The following is a 22019-nucleotide window of genomic DNA, read 5'->3' on the forward strand; positions in this document are numbered from 1 at the left end:
CCCCAGAGAGCCTCATACAAGAAGCTGCTTCCAAACTGGGAGGTTCCACATCTGGGCAGGTCCAGCTCCACGCCCAGTGAAGGGCATGAAGAAGGCTGAGGCTCTGGACTCCAGCCAGGCCTTCCCCAGGGCTCTGAGGCCAAGGTCCTCCTAGTCTCAGGAGGGGCCAAGAGATGGAATGTGTCATTTGAACAAGTGAGCCAGAGGGTGGTGAGTGAATGATTGACCACTCGAGGGGAGGTAGGCCGGCCTCCGGGCCCTGTTTGACTGTCCAGGCTCAGCTTACCTGATTACCTGGTTACCAGCGAATGCCACCCTGGGCCCTCCTTTTCCTCCCCCTCCCTCATTGTGACCCCAACCACCTGCCCCATTATGACCCAGTCCTTCTCCCCCTCTGGCTCCCAGTGAGTATGTGGAGGCCAGGGGGCCCAGGCAGTCCTGAGACCTGCGGCCATGTGTGAGCAAACCCACTACCGAGCCCAGCCGTGCTCTGGCACCAACCCCAGGAAATGCCAGGAACTAGGAGACTCAATTCTTCTGATCCTGGGCAGCTTCATCTTGCTCAACGTGGGGATCAACGTGGTGACTCTGGTCAGGGCAGGATCTGGGCAGTGGGGTTAGGGGAGCCCTGGGGTCTTGAAGGGGCTGAGGTGGGAGGGCTGCTGGGGTGTGGCCGGACAAGGGTTGGATTTCAGGGCTCACCCTGCTCCCGGCCTCCCCTCCTCCCCTGCTTCCCTCAGCTCTGGAGGCATCTGAAGAGCTCCTTGCGGACACTCTTCCGTCACGTTTTCCCCAAAGGTGAGTGGGCGCCAGCGTGGGCTCAGGGGATATGGGCCTGTCCCCTTTCTTCTATCCCTGCCTCGATTCTCAGCCCCTCAGGAACCCAGGCCCTGTCCCATCTCGCCTTTCCCCGCAGACAAGGAAGCCAGCTGTGTAGGCAGCCATCGCATGTGCGTGCGCTGCTCCGTGGATCCCAAGAACCTGTGCTCAAGAGTTCCTTCCCGCTTCCGCCATCGCCCAAGCTTCCTGCTCGGGCACCCAAACCACCTTGACTCGTGGATGCCAGACACAAAACATGAGAAGGCTTCTGGGTGCTGCTGGAGGCCGCCTCAGTGTGGACGGGCTGGGGCTCCCATGGAGGCTCCACGGGGACTGTGGAAGGAGGGGGTAGTGGGCGCTGGCGAGGCCCCTCCGGTCACAGCCTTAAAGTCCCGAGCCACCTTTTACTCCAGGCAAGAGACATCTTCCAAGCTCCGCAGGATGAGCAAGGTGGACGTGCTTCCACTCCGCCTGCCCCAAGAGAGCAAGACGAAGACCCCAGACTATGACCCAGCCCAGGCCCCAGCCCGGGCCCAGACCCGCCCCCCAGTTCAGCCCCCTGCGCATGCTCCTGCCAAGGCCCAGACCTTCTCCTCAGCCCACCCCCCTGAGCACACCCCCCCCCAGGCCGAGAGCTGCTCCCGAGGCCACGCCCATGAGCACACTTCCGCCCAGGCCCAGGCCTTCTCCCCAGTGGACCCCACTGGGCGCACACCTGCCAAGGCCCAGAACTTCTCCTCAACCCACCCCTCTGAGCACGCCCCACCTCAGGCCCAGACATGCTCCACGTTCCACCCCCCTGAGCACACCACCCCCCAGGCCCAGACCCCCTCCCCAGCCCTCACCCCTGGGGGCAGCCCTGCCCAGGTCCATGGCCCTGAGCATACCTCAGCCCATACCCCAGCCCCGGCCCAAGCCCAGGCCCCCTCAAATGCCTCAGCCCAGTCCCTGGGCCACACTTCTGTCTGCACCCTGACCCATGCTCATCTGACCTATACCCATGCCAACACTCTGGTCCCTCCCCCACCTTCGGCCCCAGTCCCTCCCCCAACTTCTGCCCCTGCTACTACTCCTGCCCTAGCCCCTACACCAGCCCCTGTCCCGATCTCTGCCACAACCTCTGTCCCAGCGCTGGTCATGGCCCTGACGACCACTCCAGTCCCTTCCACCACCCCTACCCCCATCCTAGCTTCTATTCCCTCTACCTTGTCTGCCTTCAGCCAAGGCCTCTCCTCCGGCCAGGTGGTCTACGATGCCCGCAGGGTAAAGCAGAACGTGGTCCATGTGTGTCCCCCTCAGAACTCTGGGTACTCCAGAAAGGACTTGGGTACCGTCTCCAGGCCCCAAGAGGGGCATGGTCTGGTGAGCTCTGGTACAGCTGAGCAAACACTGAAGCAATGTAGTGGGGACAGTGCCAAGCCCTCCACAGGATCCATACTGGGTTACCTGGAGTCGGGGAATATGGAATGGAAGATCTCAAATGATGCCAAAGACAAATTTGTGCAGTCCAAGACCTTCCCTTACTGCAGCTTCCATCCTTGCAGTTCTGAGAAGAGAAACACGGACCCCCAGGCTCCAGTCTACCCCAAATTCCTGGTGTATTCCAAGGATGCTGCACCTTCTCAACCTTGCTTCCATTCTCCAACCAGTGCCCAGAGCTCACCATGCGCCATGCCTCCACCATGCACTCTTTCTCTGCCTCTTGTTTCTCCCAGATCCTTTGTCCTTCATCAACACAGCAACCACCAGAAGCCCTCCGCCTTAATACAACCCCCCAACTTTCCCCCAACCTCCAAGTCTCCTCCGTCTGTCCTCTCTTCCCAGGGCCCCATCCCTCCCCAGTTATCCACGACGTCCCAAACCCCAAACCAGCCCCAACCCCCTGAACTTCGTGAGAGTCTAGACCTCAACCAAGGCTCTGTCCTCCAAAGGACCCCAGGCCCTGCAAAAGATTCCAGAAACCCAGGCCTTACCCCAAATCCAGGCCTCCACAAGAACCCTCTAGGAACTGACTCTGTCCAAGCTTTGGGCCCACATCAGACCCGAAAGTTATTTAGATCTGAGGCAGGTCCTCGAAAGGAGGATGCAGGGCAGCACATACCAGGGACTTCTGTCCCACCCAGTCAGAACTCCTGCTCTCCCAAGGCTCAGGTGACCTACAATGACCTGCAAACCTTCTCAGAGGTACCTGTGCTGATTGAGCTGCAATCATCCTCCCGGCGAGCAGGCGGCCAAGACTGGGTGTACCACCCCATGGATACAGTTCCTCCAGCCTGCCAGAACTATCGCCAGATGTCTACGCCTCCCAAGACCAGCTGGAAGCCCTACTGTCCTGGGTCAGGCACCCGGCTAGGGCATGTGGTCTTTGACGCCCGCCAGAGACAGTTCAGAGCGGGCAGGGACAAATGCGAAGCTCTGTCTCCCAGGCGCCTTCACCGAGAGACATCCAACAACTCACCGGAGACCATCAAGGAGTGGGGATATCAGGGGACAGATATGCATGAGGAATAAAGAGACAAGAGAAGTGTTCTGTGGTTGTGTGAGGACATCCACCCCAGCCCCATCCCACAGGGCCTGATGAGGACCTAAACTATCCCTGCTTTCCCTCCATCGCTGTCTAGCTAAATCCGCTATCCCCAAGGCCCTAGAGCTGCATTGTCAATTACAGTAGCCACTAGCCAAATATGCCTATTAGAATATAAATTAGTTACAATTAAGGAAAAGTAATTCTGTTAAAAATTAAGTTAAAAAGTTAAAAATTCTCTTCCTCAGGGAACAGAATTTCCCTGGCGTCCAATTCTGTTCCCTGGTGGTCCAGTTGTTGGGACTTGGCGCTTTCACTGCTGTGGCCGCGGTTCAATCCCTGGTCGGGGAACTCAGTCCCTGCAAGCTTCATGGCTTGGCCAAAAAAGAAAAAAATTCTGTTCCTCAGTGTCATGATCTTCTAAGTGCTCAGTAGTCACATGGAGCTAGCGGATACTGTATTGGACGGCACAGATTTAGAACGTTTCCGTCATCATGGAAAATGCTATTGGAGAGCAGTGCTTTAGAGTTTAGAGCAATTTTCCTTTCCCTGTCACCCACCCCCAGCATCTTAAAGCTCCCCCAGAGCCCAGAGAACTTAGTTCTTTCTGGGGTGGCTCAGAAGCCACCCTCTGGGGAGGAGGTAAGATGTAGGCATGGACACCCAACGCCTGATTTCCCCAGACTGTGAGAAAGAGCCCAGGCTTCAGTTTTCCTGATCTGGTCTCTTGGGTCACGACCAGAGGTATGCAAACTTGCCTCCCCCGTTCTGGGCTGTGTTTGGGGCTCGTGGTTACTGAGGGAGAAGACCTCTCTTGGTCAGTGACTAGGAAACCTTGTGTTTTAGGCTCCCCAAATTGAGCCTTGGATTCTGACGGTGCCCTCCTTCATAGGCCTCTAATTTTCTCGAGGTGTCTCCACTTAATTTTCTTGCCCATGGACTTAGGCCTAGTTCACTGTGGAGACAGACCCCTGGGAAAAAGGAATGTAAGAATTCCTGGTCCAGCATGCATTGGTCTAATCTGTGAGCGTGTCTCTGGTGTCCTATCTTTCTGTCCTATTATTCTGGCTCCTAGTTTCAGCCTGGACTTAAGCTGTGTCCATGATAGCACTGGCCGCTGAGAGCAATTTCCTTCCCCTCATAATTTCTCATTGCCCTGCCCTAGCCCAGCTGGAGTTTCCTCTGGACTTGATTTTCAGTCCTGATAACTCTTCTGTATACACACATAAGCTGCGAGATTGCAAAGTGTTTTCCCTGCCACCACTTGTGTGTCTGAGGTGGGCAACACTAATATGTCCCTTCCCTGAGTCAGATGTCCATCCCTGGGTCACTACAGGCACACTATCGGTGTGTTCTTGTCTAACATCACCACCACCGATTCCAAGGAGATACGTCCCAGCGGGAGAGCCCATTTCCAACACCTCTCTGGCTCAGCTCTGACCTTGGACAAGTCATGTGCAACCTTTCTAGGCTTGCAGTCTCACCTCTAAAATGAAGTTATAATTGCATGCAAGAACCCTTCTAGATTTAAATGACCAGGGCTCCTCTACTCCCAAGTGAGATGTGGAGTCCCCTATTTCTCCGCATGCCCTAGTGTATGTCCCTCATTATTATTGTTTGCTATTCAGATCCATCCTATTAGGCCTCTGTTTTAACCCCAAGGAGTGTTTGTGCGGTTGACCTGGCCTTGTAAAGACACAGAATAGTTTATCTGCATAGAAACTACAACTTCCATCAGGCACTACTTGAACGGAACCGGAAAGGATGTGGCGGCGTGGCCCCAACGCCCTGGTAGTTTTGAAGACAAACTACAACTCCCAGGATAGCCGCGAGATCTCTGCAGAGCGAAAGGATGGACTGAACTCTGACTGGAGGCCGGGCTGGTCCGGAACCACCCCGACAGCCTCCAGAAAGGGGCGTGGTTATAATTTAGGGGCGTGGCCTTGCAGGCAGCAGGAAGAAGTTACCTGTTGAATCTTCCTATCCATTCTCTTCCCAGCCTTTGTAGCTACCCCTAAGAGGGAAGCCGTAAACCACTAGCCTCTTCTGAAAAAGAGGTAAGGGGACGTAGACAAGGGGCAGCGAAGGAGGCTACTGCATTCCTTAGGAGGGGCCAAACAGCTACTTTCTACCTGCTGAGTCAGGTGAACCGTTCCATGGGGGCGGGGACCAGCATATGAGAAAAGGGCAAGGACGGAGGAGGTGTTTATTTGTTCCCTTTCAAGACTAAATTTAGGGCCCTTCGTCTGCAGACCCATTGGCGGACTGTGCCTTGGGAACCCTCTTGGCCTCTGGAAGAGAAAAGAACGGGGGCCAGTTTTCCGCAGCAAAAGGAACGGCCCGTCTGGGCTTCCTCCCGTCTGTGTATTTCCTAGCCCCAAAACGACAGAGCCATATGGCTTCCGCGGTCTGGGGGAGTGCTCCCTGGTGGGGCCCACCGCCCCCAGCCCCAGCCCGGCCGCTCACGGACATCGACTTCTGCTCTGGGGCGCAGCTGCAAGAACTAACCCAGCTGATCCAGGAGCTGGGTGTGCAGGAGAGCTGGAGTGAAGGTCCCAAGCCAGGACCAGATCTCCTCCAGGCCAAGGACTTTGTTTTCTCTTTGCTTGGTAAGTAACCCTCCCAGCCTTCGGGAACTTGCAGCTCTCAGCTCCGCCTCACCCCGCCCCGGCTCTGGATCACGCCTTTACGATCCCTTCTCTTTCCTTAGGTCTCGTTCACCGCCGGGACCTTCGCTTTCCTCCTCAGGCAGAGCTCTTGCTGCTTCGTGGCGGGATTCGCGAGGGCTCCCTGGATCTGGGGCCTGCGCCTCTAGGTCCCTACGCTCGGGGACCTCACTACGACGCCAGCTTCACCCTCCTGGTGCCCGTGCTTTCGCTAGATGGCACTGGGCAGGAGCTGCAACCGGACGTGGGATCCTGTTACGCATGGCTCTTCCTCCCAGAGCAAGTACGCGGAACCTCGGTCCGGGAGGCATGGCAGGATTGCCTAGGACCCCCAGTCCCAGGAGGACGTGATTCGATCCACCCAGCCCAAAGCAAACAAACTCCCAAGGATCCGCAAATCTCCGTGGACCAGCTGCACGGTGACGTCACTGAGCCTGAGGCACACGAGTCTTTGGAAAAATCACCTAGTAATGTTTCAGTGCCAGAATTGCCTCACCAAGACGTAACCGATGTTGACTTTCCCTCACCACTGAAAAAAACGAATGGTGACGTCACCAAAGCAGCCGACGTTAGCCCAGTGCCACAGCCGTCGGAGGCTCGGGAGGCATGGCCCACATTGTGCCCCGCCCAGGTGGCTGCCTGGTTCTTTGCTTCGCTGGCTGCGGTCGCTGAGTCCCTGTTTCCGGTCCCGGGTGCCCCGCGCTTGGTCCACGCAGCCCGCCACGCGGGGGTCACCACCATCCTCCTGGCTACGCCTGGGCCCCCGCGCCGCCTCCTGCTTTTCGACTTGATCCCCGTGGTGTCCGTGGCCGGCTGGCCCCAGGAGGCTCGGAGCCACTCGTGGGCCGGCCCGCTGGCCTCGGAGTCGTCTTCCTTCTACCTGGTGCCCGGCGGCGGCGGCACAGAGCGGCCGGGCGCCTCCGGATGGCAGCTCTGCTTCGCCCGCCAAGAGCTGGCGCTCAAGACGCGCATACCCGTTCCCCTGCTGCAAGCGCACGCGGCGGCCCAGGCGCTGCTGCGCCCGCTGGTGGCCGGGACTAGGGTCGCGGCGCCCTATCTCCTGCGGACGTTGCTGTACTGGGCGTGCGAGCGGCTGCCCGCGCTCTATCTGGCGCGACCCGAGAATGCGGGCGCCTGCTGCCTCGGGCTGCTGGATGAGCTGGGCCGGGTGCTCGAGGCCGGGACGCTGCCCCACTATTTTCTGAGTGGCCAAAAGCTCGGTGCGGGGGACGGCGCCGCTTCGCTGCTCGGGGCGTTGGCCCTGCTTCGCAGGGACCCTGCCCGCGCCCTGCGAGCCGCTGTGGAAGAGGCCAAGGCTGCACGCAAGGGGGGCGGCTTAGCCGGCGTGGGAGGCGGGGCCCATTAAAGACGCTGTTCCTACTAACCTGGAATGTGCTTCTGTTGGCCAGCGGGATGTGGAGGGGACTGCTCTCCCCTCACCTGGGAGACAGGCTGAGCGCCTTGGGCCCGAAGAACCCGTTCTAGAAGGCCTCCTCGCCGGTTCCTCCGCTTCCTCCCACCCTCCTCCCGCCGCATCCCTGGCACAGGTCGTTCCATTCTGGCCTCTCCACTTTCCAAATCTGTGGCCAGCACCCCTCCTGCTCCCGTGCAGCCTCTGGCATCCATCTCCCGCCAGTTCTTATGGTCTTTTCTCTTAGGAGTCAATAGGGATGGGGGTAACATATCTGCTGAAAAAACGTGTAAAGGAGAAAGGTATGGAGACCAGGGACTGACCAATTTGTCTCACACAAAAGCAGAGATATTAAGGAGGCCGGATTTCACCCCAGGCTAGACCTCACCACCACCGCTATCTCTTCAGTTATTCCCCCCACCTTCCTCATCCAGTTCTGTCCTCCATCCCGGGCAGTAGGGTCCCTTTCTCCATTCTCGGGGCATCTGCCATTCCATCTATCTAAGCCCAACCTCTCCCCCCATCCAGAGTTCCATTCAGTGGAGTCGCCTCCTTGTCCCTCCTCCTCTGAACCCCGAGACATGCGAGACATGCGGCCTTGTCTCGGCTCCACCTGTCTCTAAGACCGTCCCCACTCCCTGCCTCCAAGGAACCCCAGGGTTCCGCCCGCCCAGCTTCACCCCCCCCATCTCTTTCCCGGAGTCTCCGCCCCCTGCCCCGCCCCCGGGCCGGCTCTCGGAGGAGGGGAGAGCTGCTGTCGCCGCCGCCGCCTCAGCTTCCCACAGCCGCTACCGCTGCCGCCGCTGCCGCCGCTCCGCTTGGTCCAGCCGCCAGGCCCAGTGCTCACTTCGCCAGACCAGGGCGCTCTGCGGAGACACCCTCACTCCTTCCTGGGGTCCGGGACGCCTAGCCGGGCGTGGGGGGAAGCTCCGCTTGCGGGGTACAGGGAGGGAGGAGCCTGGAACCAGAGCCAGCGCCAGCCGTCCCCGGATCGACAAGACAGGACAGGTTGAGGGGCGTCGGGGAAGGAAGAGGGGGTGCTATAGGCAGTCCCGGGGAGGACAAGGAAGCCCTGTCGCAGAAAGCTCTGATGCGCTCTGACTTATAGCGGGTCTGTTCACATTTGGGGACCCGTGACAACGTGGGTGCACTCCTCTCTCGGGGGGCTGGTTGGATTGGAGGGCGTGGGATCTAAACAGCACCAGCTGTCCCCGAGGAAATTAGGGGCTGCCAGAAAAAAACAAAAAAGCCAAAAACCTATGCTCCTTATTCCGAGGTGACAGAGGGCCCTCCAGACAACCACCTGGTGTAACCACTAGGAAGGGCGGATTTGGAGGTGACTTCAAAAGGAGTGGAGGGTAACAAGGTGAGGAAAGGGGCTCAGCAGCTGGAACCCTGTGCCACTAGAAATGGGGGTGACTTGGTAAAAACCGGTATCGTCCAGAGACAGGGTCTGGGAACCTCTTCTTGCTGATTGGCGACAGTCTGGATATTTCAAGGCATAGTTTTTTGGGGATTTCAGTGAAAAAAAGTGGGGGATTCTTCACTTAGAGGGTGGCAAAGGAAAAGACACCAAGGTTGGGTTCTTCCTAGACACTGGCAGCACCCCAGCAGGGGTGGGGTGAGCTAATATCCCCAAAGCTAAGGACCCACACCCTTAAAATTACAAGAGTGGCTTTGGCAGGAGTGCAGGGCCCGGAAATAGGGTGGAAAGGTGCCTGGGGATATTGGAACCACATCCTGGAAAATTTGAGGGTCTTGGCTTTGGGATAGTGTTAGTGGGGGACAGGGACACTGGAGATCAGAGAAGGGGGAGTTTTCTGTGGGGGGCAAAGGTCGAGGGTGGGGTCAACTGAGAGGTACATAGGCTGCTGGGTCTGGCGAAGCTAGCACGAGGCCCAAGGGTGGGAGCTGGTGCCTGGGGTGGGGGTCGTCTAGGGCTTATCCTCAGGTCCCGTGGGTGAGGCGGCGAGTCGGACCGGAGAGGCAAGACCATGTCCTGGTGAGCTAGCGGGCTTCTCTGGGGGGTCCCAGCGCGCTCCGGGAGCCTGCCGGTTTTGGGGTGTCTCCTCCCGGGGCGCCATGGCGGCACCGGCCAGCAGCCTGATCCGGCAGAAGCGGGAGGTCCGCGAGCCCGGGGGCAGCCGGCCCGTGTCAGCGCAGCGGCGCGTGTGTCCCCGCGGCACCAAGTCCCTTTGCCAGAAGCAGCACCTCATCCTGCTGTCCAAGGTGCGACTGTGCGGGGGGCGGCCCGCGCGGCCGGACCGCTGCCCGGGTGAGTGGCTGGGGCGGGGTCTCCGGGCCGGGGGTCTCTCTGCCTGGGAGGTTGAGGCCAGGGACTCGGAAGAGCGGGGCCCGACTGACGGCGGCTCCCCGAAAGTGAAAGGGGGTGCACCTGGACCACAAACTCTCGGCCAGACGATGCCTCAGTTTCCCTTCTCTCTCGCCCATAACCCCGAGTCTCCTTGCTTTCGAGGGCAAGGGGAAGGCTTGAGGGGCTAAGCCTGGTGCCCCGAAGCCTGGCAGCTCCCGCTCGCCCCCCCTCCCAACACACGAGTCCCCACCCCCACCGTCCTCTGCCTACGTGCGGTCTCTCGCGATTCTTTCAATGCCGAGCGGAGGGGCCTGGGGGTTCCGGACGCCTGGGTCACCCCGAGGGTTTCTGCGGCTCCGGCAGCCCCGCCCCCGCCCCCGCCCCGCTTCTCCCGCTCCTCCGAGCCTTGGCTCCGTTCCTCCTCGCCGAGCTTGCCTGGCTCGGTACCAATCTCCCCAGCTCTCCCCGGGGTGTCCTTGCAGCTACCTCGCCAGTCCGCCCCTCTGTGCGCCCTCCTCCCGTGACCTGCACTTCAAGAAGGGAGCTGGGCACTCCCCCATGACCGCCTACGCGACTCCGAAATCGGGTCCCACGGGCTCAGGGGACCCTCTGCCGCGAGCAACTCAGACACACTACACGGCTGGATACCCGCACGGAGACTGGGGGTCGTACCATCTACGAGGGGGTACCGGGAACTCGGCCGCAAGCGCCGGGGGAGGAGAGTTGTGAGGGTTAGCGTGTGGTCCCCGTCCAGGTGCGACAGGCGGGAAGTCCCTCTGGCCTCGCTCCCGCCCGCTCCCAGCTCCCCTAGGGGGAGACCCCCCCGCCCCCCGCTGGCGTCCTCCTCCCCCCGCCGCCGGCCCTCCGCAGTGGTACGGTCCGCAGCCCACCCTTTGAGTGGGACCCAGCCCCCACGTGAGTCAGCCTGCCTCACCAGCTCCCTGGCCCCCTCCCCCATTTCCTTGGTTTGCTACCGAATATCCCCCATCCCAGGCGGGTTACCTGGCTGAAGGGGAGAGGCTGAGCCTCAGGGAGGGCTGGGCCCCCGCGAGCCAGCAGACTGACAGACAGACAGACAGACAGATGGGTCAGTGTCAGACAGGCCGGCGCTGGGCCAAGGCGAGGCCCGCGAGAAGCGAGCGGCAGCCGCAGCAGCAGGTGCTGAGTCAGCGTCAGGCCCAGTCCCACCCCCACTCCTGAGGGGGCGCCCCTACCCTGGGGTCACCTTACTGCCCCCCACATTCGCAAACACACTGCCGCTTCAGCAGCTCTGCCTGTCTCCCTTTGTCCTCTGCCTTTCCATGTATCTCTCCCCTTCCTCTACCTTCTTCTCCCCTCCCCCCATTCTGGTTGAGCTGTAGAGTAGGAATTAAGCCTTTAAATAAATTTCAATCAATTAAACTGAAAGCTGGTTAGAGGAAGCAGAAGGGACCCACACCCCAGCTTCCTCTGGAGTCAAAGAGAGGTGGGAGAGACCTTGCTTAGAGGGTCAGGGAGCTGGGGCCCTGGGACCCTCTTCCTTCCCTCCATCCTCCTTTCTTTCTCTCCTCTGATCCCGCCAAGTGTAGCAATGTTTCTGGGAACAGAGATGTCATGTTCCAAGATGAATGTCTCTTTCTCCAGAGCCTCAGCTCAAAGGCATCGTCACCAAACTGTTCTGCTGCCAGGGTTTCTACCTCCAGGCGAATCCCGACGGGAGTATCCAGGGCACCCCAGAGGACACCAGCTCTTTCAGTGAGAGGGGAAGCCAGCTGCTGGGTGGGAAGGGGGAGAGCAGGCATAGGAGATGACAATCCTATTGTGGCTTCAGGTTCTGTTGTTTTCAGTCTGGCTCTTTGACCCCGCAAAGGAAGAAGTAGAACTGGGACCAGAATTGAGGGGGGGCTCAGATGGGGATTGGAGGCTTGGGGTACTGATACCTCTTCTCTCCACCCCCAGCCCACTTCAACCTGATCCCTGTGGGGCTCCGTGTAGTCACCATCCAGAGTGCCAAGCTGGGTCACTACATGGCCATGAACGCTGAGGGGCTGCTCTACAGCTCGGTGAGACAAGGGGGCAGAGTGGCCTGGAGTCAGGGGACTCCCCTAGCTACAGCCTTCCCAACTACAGATATTTTGCAGCTCAGGGCCTCCTCTCCCTCCAGCTCTTGCCGACACCCTGTCCTCACTGCCCGCTCCCAAGCACCTCCTCTAGGGTCCCTCCAATCCCTTCTCCTCCAATAGCCTCCTAAACACCCCCAGGCTCTTTGAATGTCCAACTCTTTCAACCTTTTAGAACCCCTGTGTCTTCTCCAACCTCCTCTAGACCTCATTATTACTCACTTCCCCAGAGTCATTCAGGATACTGGGGAAGGATTCAGGAACTCCTCCAAGCAGAAATTCTCTCCAGGTCCCCTGGATGGTGAGAGGTTGGGAGTAGAGCAGAGAGAAGTTATCTTCTTATTCCAGGCCCCCAGAAGTCTAGTTCCTGGCCCTCGGGGGCCACCAGACTCTTCCTCATCCTCCCTTTCTCCCAGTTCCTGCGTGGGCTCAGAAGTTGGCTCTCCCAGTCTCAAACGTATGGATTATATCCTGCCTTGTTCTTCCCAGGGCTCCCTTCTGTTCAGTGATGCGTCTTTTTGTCTTTCTGTCTGTGTGTGCCTTTCTGGGTCTTTGTCTCCTCAGCCACATTTCACAGCTGAGTGTCGCTTTAAGGAGTGCGTCTCTGAGAATTACTATGTCCTGTACGCCTCTGCTCTCTATCGCCAGCGTCGTTCTGGCCGGTCCTGGTACCTGGGCCTGGACAAGGAGGGCCGAGTCATGAAGGGAAATCGAGTCAAGAAGACCAAGGCAGCCGCCCACTTTGTGCCCAAGCTCCTGGAGGGTGAGTATGGACCCCCAGGGAAGAGGTGGACCACATGGGACGGTATTGACCTTGACAGGGACATTTAGTGACACACAGCTAAGGGGCTATAAGTGTTTTAAGAGGACACATGCTATGACAGGTCAAGCCAGGAAGGCTCTGGCCTTTGGAGGTTTGGGAAGCTCTCCTCCTGTGGGTTCCCAGAGGAGGATTGTAGGGGAAGGGAGCCCTTTCAGAGCTCTCTTGGTGCCTAACTCTCCTTCCTGCTCCTCTCTCTCCCCTTCACAGTGGCTGGGTACCGGGAGCCTTCTCTCCACAGTGTCCCTGAGACCTCCCCTTCCAGGCCCCCTGCCCCCTGCCATGCAGTCCCCGGACTGGAGGCTCCCTACCCTCGCCACCACCACAGCCTGTCTCCCAGCCCTGCTTCTGGCCCTGCTCTCACCCCTGCTGCCACGCTCATGCCCTGAGCAGCCAGGTCCCACCAGGTGCTCTACCCAGAGGGAGCCTAGGGGCCGGCCGTGACTTCCGGGGCTGCTGAGACCCTCAGATCCTTGGGCCCGGGAAAGGGGTCAGAGAGGGGGGATGTCTGAAAATGGTCCTGGCTGATCACTTCTTTCCTTCCACACTCACACCCTCCAAAGCCTTTTCCCGAGATGGCGCGGGGAGTTCCAAAACTGACAAAACCAGGGCATAAATCTTCCGCACCCCGGGCTCAGGCAGTTCCTGGAGCCCTTTGCCCTTTTCATGGCCACCAAGCCATAGATTTATAGGTCCACTGGAGCTCAGGATTAGTTTCCTTCTTTCCCTACTCCACCTTTTGCCTTGTTCCAGACAGATTCTGGAACACCAGGCACCCCAGCCAGGGCCATTTCTGCACTCAGGGTCTGTGCTGGAACACAGGCATGCTGCCAGGCTCTGTTCTGGATCCATCAGGCTTCTGTCCTTCACCCAGATGGACCCCTGGTTTCCAAGTGGAGAGAGGCTGGATTTGGGCCCTGTCCAGCTGTTGGTCTTGGCCTGAATTGAGCCAGTCTCAGATCACCACAGGTTTAACTTTCTTACCCCAGAGACACCCAATTCTAGAGCGTGATGTTCTAGACACGTACGGAGCCATACTTCCTTCTGAATCTCAGCTCTAGGACATAGACCACGACTCTCAGCCCTTCCCTCTAGGATGGAACTAGAGCCTATATAGCCATGTTATTGCTCTAGAGTAAGAGTTCTAGACCCACGCTCCCACCTTCTCTAGTGATACCTGTTAAGCAGGAGCTCTGGAAAGGACCCAGCTATGATTCACAAAGAACTAAGTTCTGGCTGGATCAAGAACCACTTCTTGTTTTCCCTAGACAATTTTCCAAAAATCTTATTCTTTCTATAGAATGCTAACCTTCTTTTTTACATGCAGTTTCTAGCTCCTGCAACTCAGCTGGGGTCCTGCCAGGGAACAGAGGCTGAGGAAGGGCAGAGGAATTTTGGAAGGAATCCCTGGCTCATGGAAGAGCAGCTAGGATGGGGAAGGGGCCAGAACTATGGCATGACTGGACCTGTGCCTGGGTTGGGGGGACATGAACACTTAGCTACCTCAGCAGGAATTCCTTCCAGGTCCCCTTTAAAGCTGAGGTCTTTAGGGTAATGGGTCTAGAATAAAAAAGACAAATGGGACATAGCTTTGACCCCCCCCAAATGAGGAGACCCCAATTCAGCAATAAGTCCCACCCTTCTCCCCTACAGGTCAGGCCAAAGAGGGTGAGGGCCTCTTGGTCTCTAGACCTCATACACCCCTCCAGCTTCTAACTGAATAGAACTTGCTTTACCTCAGCTGGATGTTAGGTACCCAAAAAGGCTCTGCTCCCAGGGGACCGGTCTCCACTCCATGCTTTCTCAATTAAAGACGATTTATACAATTGAAGTGTTGTCTGCCATCTGTGGGTAGCAGGCTTTGGCAGTTGCTCGGGGAGGGATCAAGTCGCAGGGGCGGGGCGGGGCGGGTGGGCTGCCCCCCAATAACAGGTGCACATTCCTGGGCGCCTCGTCACTTCCCCTGCGCTGGCTGTCCTGGCGGCTCATCCAAGCGGACTCACTGAGCGACGCGGGCGGGCTATGACACCAGGGGCGCTGCTGCTGCTGCTGCTGCTGCTGGGGGCGTTGGGGGCGCCGTTCGCCCCGGGTAAGTCTGGGCCTCAAAGGGGCAGTGACAGGGCCAGAGGTCGTGGCCAGGAACCAGAGCTTCACTCAGTTCTCTCCTCCTCCAGGCGCCCGCGGCTCGGAAGCGGAGGGCCGACTCCGTGAGAAACTTTTCTCGGGCTATGATAGCTCGGTGAGGCCGGCGCGGGAGGTGGGAGACCGCGTCGGGGTCAGCGTTGGTCTCAGCCTAGCGCAATTAATCAGCCTGGTGAGGGCGCACGCGGGGAGTTAAGGTCTGGCCCACCAGCCGGCTGGGGGCGTGGCTTTAGGCAGGGCGGGACCCAGGGACCACTGGGGGCGGGGTCCGGGGCGAGGCCAGGCTGGGAGACTGACGGGCGGTTGGTAGAGATTGGGTCGAAATCGGACCAATGGACGACCTGTGGGCGTGGCTGCTGGACGGGCCAGGATTGAGCCGGGCAGGATGATGAACGGGCCTGTGGGCGGATCTCACAGTGGAGCTGGGGCCGATGGACAGGCCGGAGAGCGGACCTGGAGGCGGGGTCACAGGCTGGGGCGGACCTTGGTGCCGGACAGGGTCAATAAACAACAGCGGGCAGAGATTCACTCCGGCCGGGGCCGGGACTGGGACTGGTAAATGAACTGGCGGGCTGTACGGCCAGCAGGAAGTTTACGAGATAGAGGCGGGGCTTAAACCAACGCAGCTTATAGGAGGTGGGGCTTGAACCCAAGAGGGTGCGACTCAGAAAAAGAGGGGAGTTTCCAGGGAGAGTTTACCCACCGAGCCCCTCATTTCTCTACACTGACATCATATCTACCCTTTAAACTTTTCCCTTCTAGAACGAGAAGGATGAGGAGATGAGCACAAAGGTCTACTTAGACCTGGTACGGACACCCCCGCAGGGTGGGAAAGGGCGGGCGTCCCGCTGCCTTTACAATTTTCTCGAATGTCCCGTCCCGCACAGTAAGATTTTTTTTTTCTTTTTTTTGCATCACGACCTCAGAAAACACATTTATAACTGAAACAGAAGCTTCAGGAAACAATAACTATCTTTACTATGGGAGCTGCATTCCATGTGTTTTTCATTCTAAATTTTTTTTTTTTTTAACATTGGTTTGGGGCCACTCATTTGATTCCGGACCTATGAAAAGGGTCGTTAACTGCAGTTTGAAAACCACTGTTTTAGAGGCTAGCGTGCAACCCCCTCGTTTTTACAGAAAGAAGAAACTGGGGCCCGATGAGAGGGAAGGGGAAATTAGTTGATAGGGTCCCAAAGAGTGCAGGTGGAGTCTTAAACAGAGCCCCGGCCTCCAGAACCACAGACCATGCCTGCGCGGCTCTCTTCCCTTGCACTCCCTGCCCGGGCTTCCTTCGCACATCCCAAGACTCCTTCCAGCCTCCAGCCCCAGACGGCCCCTCAGCCTCTGCTTCCCTAGGAGTGGACTGACTACAGGCTGAGCTGGGACCCTGAGGAGCACGAGGGCATCGATTCACTCCGCATCACTGCCGAATCCGTGTGGCTACCAGACGTGGTGCTCCTAAACAAGTGAGGATGTTCCCAAAGTCTGGGAGGTGGGGCAGGGCCTCTGGAGGGGCGCGGCCTCCGGAGGGAGGGGCCTGATCCCAGATGAGAAGATTCTTTCCCTGCAGCAATGACGGAAATTTTGATGTTGCTCTGGACATCAGCGTCGTGGTGTCCTCCGACGGCTCCGTGCGCTGGCAGCCCCCGGGCATCTATCGCAGCAGCTGCAGCATCCAGGTGTCCGGGCCCCACCTGGGAAGCTCAAGGCGCTCCTAGAAACCCTCACTCAGACATCCCTCCTCCATTATCCCCATGACCCTCACGTCTCCCTTACCCTTCTGATTTTCCGTTGAGTTTCATCTTCTCTGTCCACTTTCATTGACTTCCAGTCTTCCTCAGTGACCCCCCCCCTCCATTGTCCATGACCTCCCCACATAACCTTCTTATTCCTCTGTGACTCCACTTCTCTGTGATCTTCCCCTGGTGGTCCCCATCTCCCTAGTGCCCCATATCCTCTGACCCCTGTCTGCCCTGTGACCTCCCCAACTCCCCCAGCCCTGACCAGCTCTCTGGCAGCTCTAGTGACTCTCCACTCCATCCAGGTCACCTACTTCCCCTTTGACTGGCAGAACTGCACCATGGTGTTCAGTTCCTATAGCTATGACAGCTCAGAAGTCAGCCTGCAGACTGGCTTGGGTCCCGATGGGCAGGAGCGGCAGGAAGTGCACATTCATGAAGGCACCTTCATTGGTGAGTGGGCATGGCTCCCATGTCCATGGGCTTTATGATTTCCAGTTTCTAACAGGCTGATAAATATACTCCATCAGTGAGTCCCTGTGGGTTCAGCAAGATAGGTATAACTGTCTATATTTTGTGGTTATGGAAATTGAGACTTGCTCATTTATTAGAGATGGGCTGTCCAGCCCAGGGACCATAGCTAGCCCCTTATTACATCAGTCCCCCCTGCTCTAGGATGTGGCAGAGAAAGCCATATCTGGGAATTCCCTGGCGGTCCAGTGGTTAGGACTCCACACTTTCACTGCTGAGGGCCCGGGTTCAGTCCCTCATTGGGGAACTAAGATCCCACAAGCAGCGCAGTGGCGCGGTGAGGCAAAAAAAAAAAAAAAAAAAGAAAACAAAGCCTTATCTGGCACCAACAAAAACAGGTTCCACATCTGTGTCACCTTCTCTTCTCCCCCCTCCGCCCCCCAAGAGAATGGTCAATGGGAGATTATTCACAAGCCTTCTCGGCTAATCCAGCCTCCAGTGGATCCTAGGGGAGAGGGGGAAAGACGGCGTGAGGAAGTCACCTTCTACCTCATCATTCGCCGGAAGCCTCTCTTTTACCTGGTCAACGTCATTGCCCCATGCATCCTCATCACTCTTCTGGCCATCTTCGTCTTCTACCTGCCACCAGATGCAGGTAAGGGGGGAAGGGGCCCAGCACTCCTTCTTACCAATAGCTCAGCTTCTTCCTCTTCCCCCATAATACAGGGAAGGTTTTCCTGCCAACTCAAGCCTTCATGAACTGTGCTTCAGCAATCTCACCCAGGTTTTCCTTTCAGGAAGAGCCTTTGCCTCTGCATCCAGATTTCCCCTCCAACCTCAAGCTCTACCTCCCCTCTGCTGCTCACTTCTCCGCACCCAGTAACTTCTGAACTCTTCCCTTCAGAATCCTAGGGTCTCATCCTTGGAACTGCCACTCCTCTGACCAACAAACTCCCAGGCTTAGCTAACGCTTCCTTTCCCTTTCCCCATTCCTGGCATCCTCCCTCCCCCACTTGTCAAATGCCTACTAGTCCCTTAACCTCCTATCTCCCTTGGAAATAACAGCCAACATTTCTCTGGGAGACAGCACAATATGCTAACAGAGTAACCTTGGGCAAATTCCTTAATCTCTTAGTGTCCTAATCTGGAAATAGGACAGTCGTTGTCCCTCCCACATAGGACTATTTTGAGGATTAACTGAGTTAATAGAACTATGCCTGGTACTCTGTAAGCTTTGTGTTAAGTGTAGGTATAGTCTTTTCTAATTTTGAGCACTTGCTATAAGATAATACAAATAATGTGTTACATATATTAACTCAGTTCTAATCTTCACAACTCTGTGAGGTAAGTACTGAATTGTCTTCCCATTTCACAGAGGGTAAGTGAGTTTAAGTCATTCACCTGACATTACACAGAGAGAGGCAGCGTTGCTATTCCAACCCTGGTTAGTACTAGTCTGATTCAGAGACTGATATCCTAAACTCTCGTATTCAAAACATGCTTTCCTGGGAGTTCCCTGGTGGCCTAGTGGTTAGGATTCCGGGCTTTCACTGCTGTGGCCTGAAAAACAAAACAAAACAAACAAAAAACACGCTTTCCTTCTCTCTGTAATCAAGCCCTCTCTCAGTCTAGCGAAGGAGAGTGATGCAGCTCTAGAACACACTTCCACATGTAACTTCTTCTTCCTGGAGCAAGGCAAATCTTGGAACCCAACATTACAGGACTAAAGTAGAACAGACCATAAAAGTTATTTATTTCAATACCTTCCGTGAAGTTTGCAGTGCCTGTTGTATGCCACAGTAATAACCAGCCACCTGGCATATTCTTATATACTTGGTTTCATTTTTAGATCCTTCGATTTGCTATATAGCTCCTGCTACAGGGGTTGGTCCATTCATTCATGCAACAATATTTGTTGAACATCTGTAACATGCAAGGCACTGGGAATATATCAGTGAATAAAACAGACAAAAATCCCTGGTCTCATGGAGTTTATATTCTAGTGGGGGAGACAGTCAGTAAACATAATAAATAAACCCATTGGATAGTATATTATTATTTTTTTAATTAATTAATTAATTTAGGCTGCATTGGGTCTTCGTTGCTGCGCGGGGGCTTTCTCTAGTTGTGGTGAACAGGGGCTACTCTTCGTTGCAGTGCACGGGCTTCCCACTGCGGTGGCTCCTCTTGTTGTGGAACACGGGATCTAGGCGCACGGGCTTCAGTAGTTGTGGCACACGGGCTCAGTAGTTGTGGCTCGCGGGCTCTAGAGCGCAGGCTCAGTAGTTGTGGCGCACGGGCTTAGTTTCTCCGCGGTATGTGGGATCCTCCCGGACCAGGACTCGAACCCGTGTCCCCTGCATTGGCAGGCGATTCCTAACCACTGTGCCACCAGGGAAGTCCTAGATAGTATATTAGGAGAGGTCAATTCCTAAGAAGGAAAATGAAGTAGGAAAAGGGTTTGGGGAGGATGAGAATGGGGGTAGGGGTTGCAATTTATTTATTTATTTAGACAATTTTATTGAAATATAGTTGATTTACAATGTTGTGTTTCATTTCTGCTGTACAGCAAAGTGACTCAGTTATAGATATATATATTCTTTTTCATATTCTTTTCCGCTATGATTTATCACAGGGGTTGCAATTTAAAAATAGGATGGTCAGTGAATGCCTCACTAAAAAGGGAATGTTTGATCAATATTTGAACAAAGACTTGAAGGAAGTGAGAGAATGACCCTGGTAGATATCTGGGGGAAGAAATTACCAGGAGGAGTTAACAGTGAATGCAAAGGCTCTGAGGTGGCGTGTGCCTTGCATATCCAAGAAATAGCCAATGTAACTGAATGAAGTAAGCAAGAGAGAAAACAGTAGGAGATGTAGTCAGAGAGCTAATGGGAAGGCCTTGTAGACTTCAGTAAGGACTCTTATGCTAAAGGCGATGGGAAGCCACTGGAGTGATATGATCTGATTTACATTTTAACGCGATCAATCTGGCTGCTCTGTTGAGAACAGTCAGCAGGGGGGCAAAGGATGAAGCAAAGAGGAGGCCTTTATAATAACTCAGATCTGAGGTAATGGTGGCTTGTACCAGGATGGTAGTGGTAGATGTGATAAGTCATCAGTTTCAGGATATCTTTTGAAGGTAGAGCCAATAGGGTTTGGTATGGATTGGATATGGGATGCGAGAGAGGAGAGCTGAGAATGACTCAAAGGGATTTGGCCTGAGCCACAGGAAAGATCGAGTTGTCGTTTATGAACTGGGGAACACTATGTGGGGAGTCGGTGGTGAGGGAATTAAGTTTTGGACATGTGAATTTCGAGATGTCTATTGGACACCCAAATGGAGAGGTTAAGTAGGCAGGTGGATACAAGTGTGGAATTTAGGGGAATCAGTCCAGGTTGGAGGTATAAATGTAGGAGTTATTTGCATGCAGTTGGCCCTTCCAAAAGCCTGTCCTTGAGTGAGCTGGAAACACGGTCACTGATTATGCCAGGGAGATTGCTTTCTGGCAAAGCCTAATCCTCCCGCCTTCCCCTCTGTCCCCCAAGGAGAGAAGATGGGGCTCTCGATCTTTGCCCTGCTGACCCTTACTGTGTTCCTGCTGCTGCTGGCAGACAAAGTGCCTGAGACCTCCCTGTCTGTCCCCATCATTATCAAATACCTCATGTTTACCATGGTCCTCGTCACCTTCTCAGTCATCCTTAGCGTCGTAGTCCTCAACCTGCACCATCGCTCACCCTACACCCACCAAATGCCCCTTTGGGTCCGTCAGGTAAGAAGATCTCCTCTCCAACCTGTGTTAACTCTCAATCCTAGTATTTGGCTTTTTGTCCCGGTATCGCTCCTCCCTCCCACCAACTTCAACCTTCCCTTTCACAGACCTGAGGGAGAACTACAACTCCTGGTAGAGTGTCAAAGTGCCAAGGTCTTTGGGTGTTGAAATGTTGCCCAATTAATTTTATCCTCCCATCATTAACATTGCGTAGATCCCAGACTCTCTTCATCAATACTGCCCATCGTGGGTCCCAAGGAAGCATTCTCAGGGTTAGGTACTATCAGGGTGGAAGCCCTCAGAACTTTTCTTTCCAGTCAGGATGCCTCCTAACCCACTTAAGAACTCTTGGGCTGTGTAGTTGCATTTCATCTGTGGGATGCATGCACGCATGCGCAAGAATGGGCACGTGCCGTGGGGGTGGTTGGCGGCTTCCCTTCTGGTCTGAAAGCATAAGAGCCCCCTCCAACACGCCTCTTCTTCTACTCTGCAGATCTTTATCCACAAACTCCCTCTGTATCTGGGTCTGAAGAGACCCAAGCCTGAGAGAGACCAGATACCGGAGCCACCTCCTATACCTCTCAGGGATTCTCCAGGAAGTGGCTGGGGTCGGGGAACAGATGAATATTTCATCCGCAAGCCACCAAATGATTTTCTCTTCCCCAAACCCAACAGGTAGTATCTACTCCCCATCGCCCACGTAGAAGGGAGAGGGAGAACTACAGTTCCCAGAAGACTGTGCGCAGGCAGGCGTCCTAAGCTCCCGGAGGATGTCGTGGTTGAGCATCATGGGAGTTGCAGTATCCCTTCTGTTGCCCACTTTGCGGGGAGGTGGGGACTAAAGCGTACGGGAATAGGAGGAATTGCGGAAGGCTAGAGAGGGCGCCGCTGTCAGAGGGAACCTGAAGGGCTCTCTCACGTTTTGAAACCTGGACGGGCGTTGGAGGAGGGAGTTGGGGCGGGGCCTAGAGCACCCGCGCAGGCCGTCTTTGCGCCCCGGTCGTGGCCAAACAGACTCGCCTCTTTCAGGTTCCAGCCTGAACTGTCTGCCCCGGACCTGCGGCGATTTATCGATGGTCCAAACCGGGCTGTGGGCCTGCCTCCCGAGCTACGGGAGGTCGTTTCCTCAATCAGCTACATCGCTCAACAGCTGCAGGAACAGGAGGACCACGACGCGGTGAGTCCGAAGAGGGTGGGCCAAGGCAAGGCCTGGGTGGCCTTGGCTCCACCCGCAAATT

The 22019-nt window shown here is 56.1% G+C and overlaps 3 protein-coding genes, 1 long non-coding RNA gene and 1 pseudogene across 8 annotated transcripts; 4 read left to right on the top strand and 1 right to left on the bottom strand.

Annotated features, from left to right (window-relative positions):
• The first annotated feature begins 453 nt into the window (after positions 1-453).
• Positions 454-3520, top strand: LOC132358988 (uncharacterized protein SPEM3-like; annotated as a pseudogene).
• Positions 3521-5177: 1657 nt separating this feature from the next.
• LOC132358992 (transmembrane protein 102-like) lies at positions 5178-7393 on the top strand. Of its 2 annotated transcripts, XM_059912191.1 has the most exons (3): positions 5178-5400; positions 5596-5952; positions 6054-7393. In XM_059912191.1, exons 2-3 carry the CDS (start codon positions 5739-5741, stop codon positions 7373-7375), a joined length of 1536 nt encoding a protein of 511 aa, XP_059768174.1. In that variant the 5' UTR covers positions 5178-5400; positions 5596-5738; the 3' UTR covers positions 7376-7393. The 2 variants fall into 2 exon arrangements, with proteins under 2 accessions (XP_059768174.1, XP_059768173.1); XM_059912190.1 differs by having other exon boundaries at positions 5178-5952.
• Positions 7394-8378: 985 nt separating this feature from the next.
• Positions 8379-14479, top strand: LOC132358997 (fibroblast growth factor 11). Of its 4 annotated transcripts, XM_059912205.1 has the most exons (6): positions 8379-8786; positions 9455-9695; positions 11358-11468; positions 11673-11776; positions 12398-12596; positions 12864-14479. In XM_059912205.1, the coding sequence occupies exons 2-6, from the start codon at positions 9503-9505 to the stop codon at positions 13040-13042; spliced, it is 786 nt and encodes a 261-aa protein (XP_059768188.1). In that variant the 5' UTR covers positions 8379-8786; positions 9455-9502; the 3' UTR covers positions 13043-14479. The 4 variants fall into 4 exon arrangements, with proteins under 4 accessions (XP_059768188.1, XP_059768187.1, XP_059768189.1 ...); XM_059912204.1 differs by lacking the exon at positions 8379-8786 and having other exon boundaries at positions 9436-9695; XM_059912206.1 differs by lacking the exon at positions 8379-8786 and having other exon boundaries at positions 9436-9695; positions 12482-12596.
• LOC132358999 (uncharacterized) lies at positions 11117-15039 on the bottom strand. The gene is made up of 2 exons (XR_009500672.1): positions 14390-15039; positions 11117-12511 (listed from the first exon to the last, which is right to left on the bottom strand). It is a non-coding gene; the product is annotated as an uncharacterized LOC132358999 (long non-coding RNA).
• On the top strand, positions 14612-21460 carry LOC132358994 (acetylcholine receptor subunit beta-like). Its single transcript, XM_059912195.1, has 9 exons — positions 14612-14742; positions 14828-14967; positions 15558-15602; positions 16155-16264; positions 16369-16477; positions 16843-16990; positions 17454-17663; positions 20558-20781; positions 21275-21460. Exons 1-9 carry the CDS (start codon positions 14676-14678, stop codon positions 21458-21460), a joined length of 1239 nt encoding a protein of 412 aa, XP_059768178.1. The 5' UTR covers positions 14612-14675.
• Positions 21461-22019: the final 559 nt, after the last annotated feature.

Source organism: Balaenoptera ricei, unplaced genomic scaffold, assembly GCF_028023285.1.
Source record: "Balaenoptera ricei isolate mBalRic1 unplaced genomic scaffold, mBalRic1.hap2 scaffold_788, whole genome shotgun sequence".
NCBI lineage: Eukaryota > Metazoa > Chordata > Mammalia > Artiodactyla > Balaenopteridae > Balaenoptera > Balaenoptera ricei.

Coding starts and splice junctions, on each gene's coding strand:
- LOC132358992 (XM_059912190.1), top strand. CDS start 5,739: ATGGCTTCCGCGGTCTGGGGGAGTGCTCCCTGGTGGGGCCCACCGCCC. Junction 5,953..6,053: donor CTTTGTTTTCTCTTTGCTTG/GTAAGTAACCCT, acceptor CTCTTTCCTTAG/GTCTCGTTCACCGCCGGGAC.
- LOC132358997 (XM_059912202.1), top strand. CDS start 11,984: ATGTCCAACTCTTTCAACCTTTTAGAACCCCTGTGTCTTCTCCAACCT. Junction 12,597..12,863: donor TGTGCCCAAGCTCCTGGAGG/GTGAGTATGGAC, acceptor TCCCCTTCACAG/TGGCTGGGTACCGGGAGCCT.
- LOC132358994 (XM_059912195.1), top strand. CDS start 14,676: ATGACACCAGGGGCGCTGCTGCTGCTGCTGCTGCTGCTGGGGGCGTTG. Junction 16,265..16,368: donor GACGTGGTGCTCCTAAACAA/GTGAGGATGTTC, acceptor CTTTCCCTGCAG/CAATGACGGAAATTTTGATG. Junction 16,991..17,453: donor TCATGAAGGCACCTTCATTG/GTGAGTGGGCAT, acceptor CCGCCCCCCAAG/AGAATGGTCAATGGGAGATT.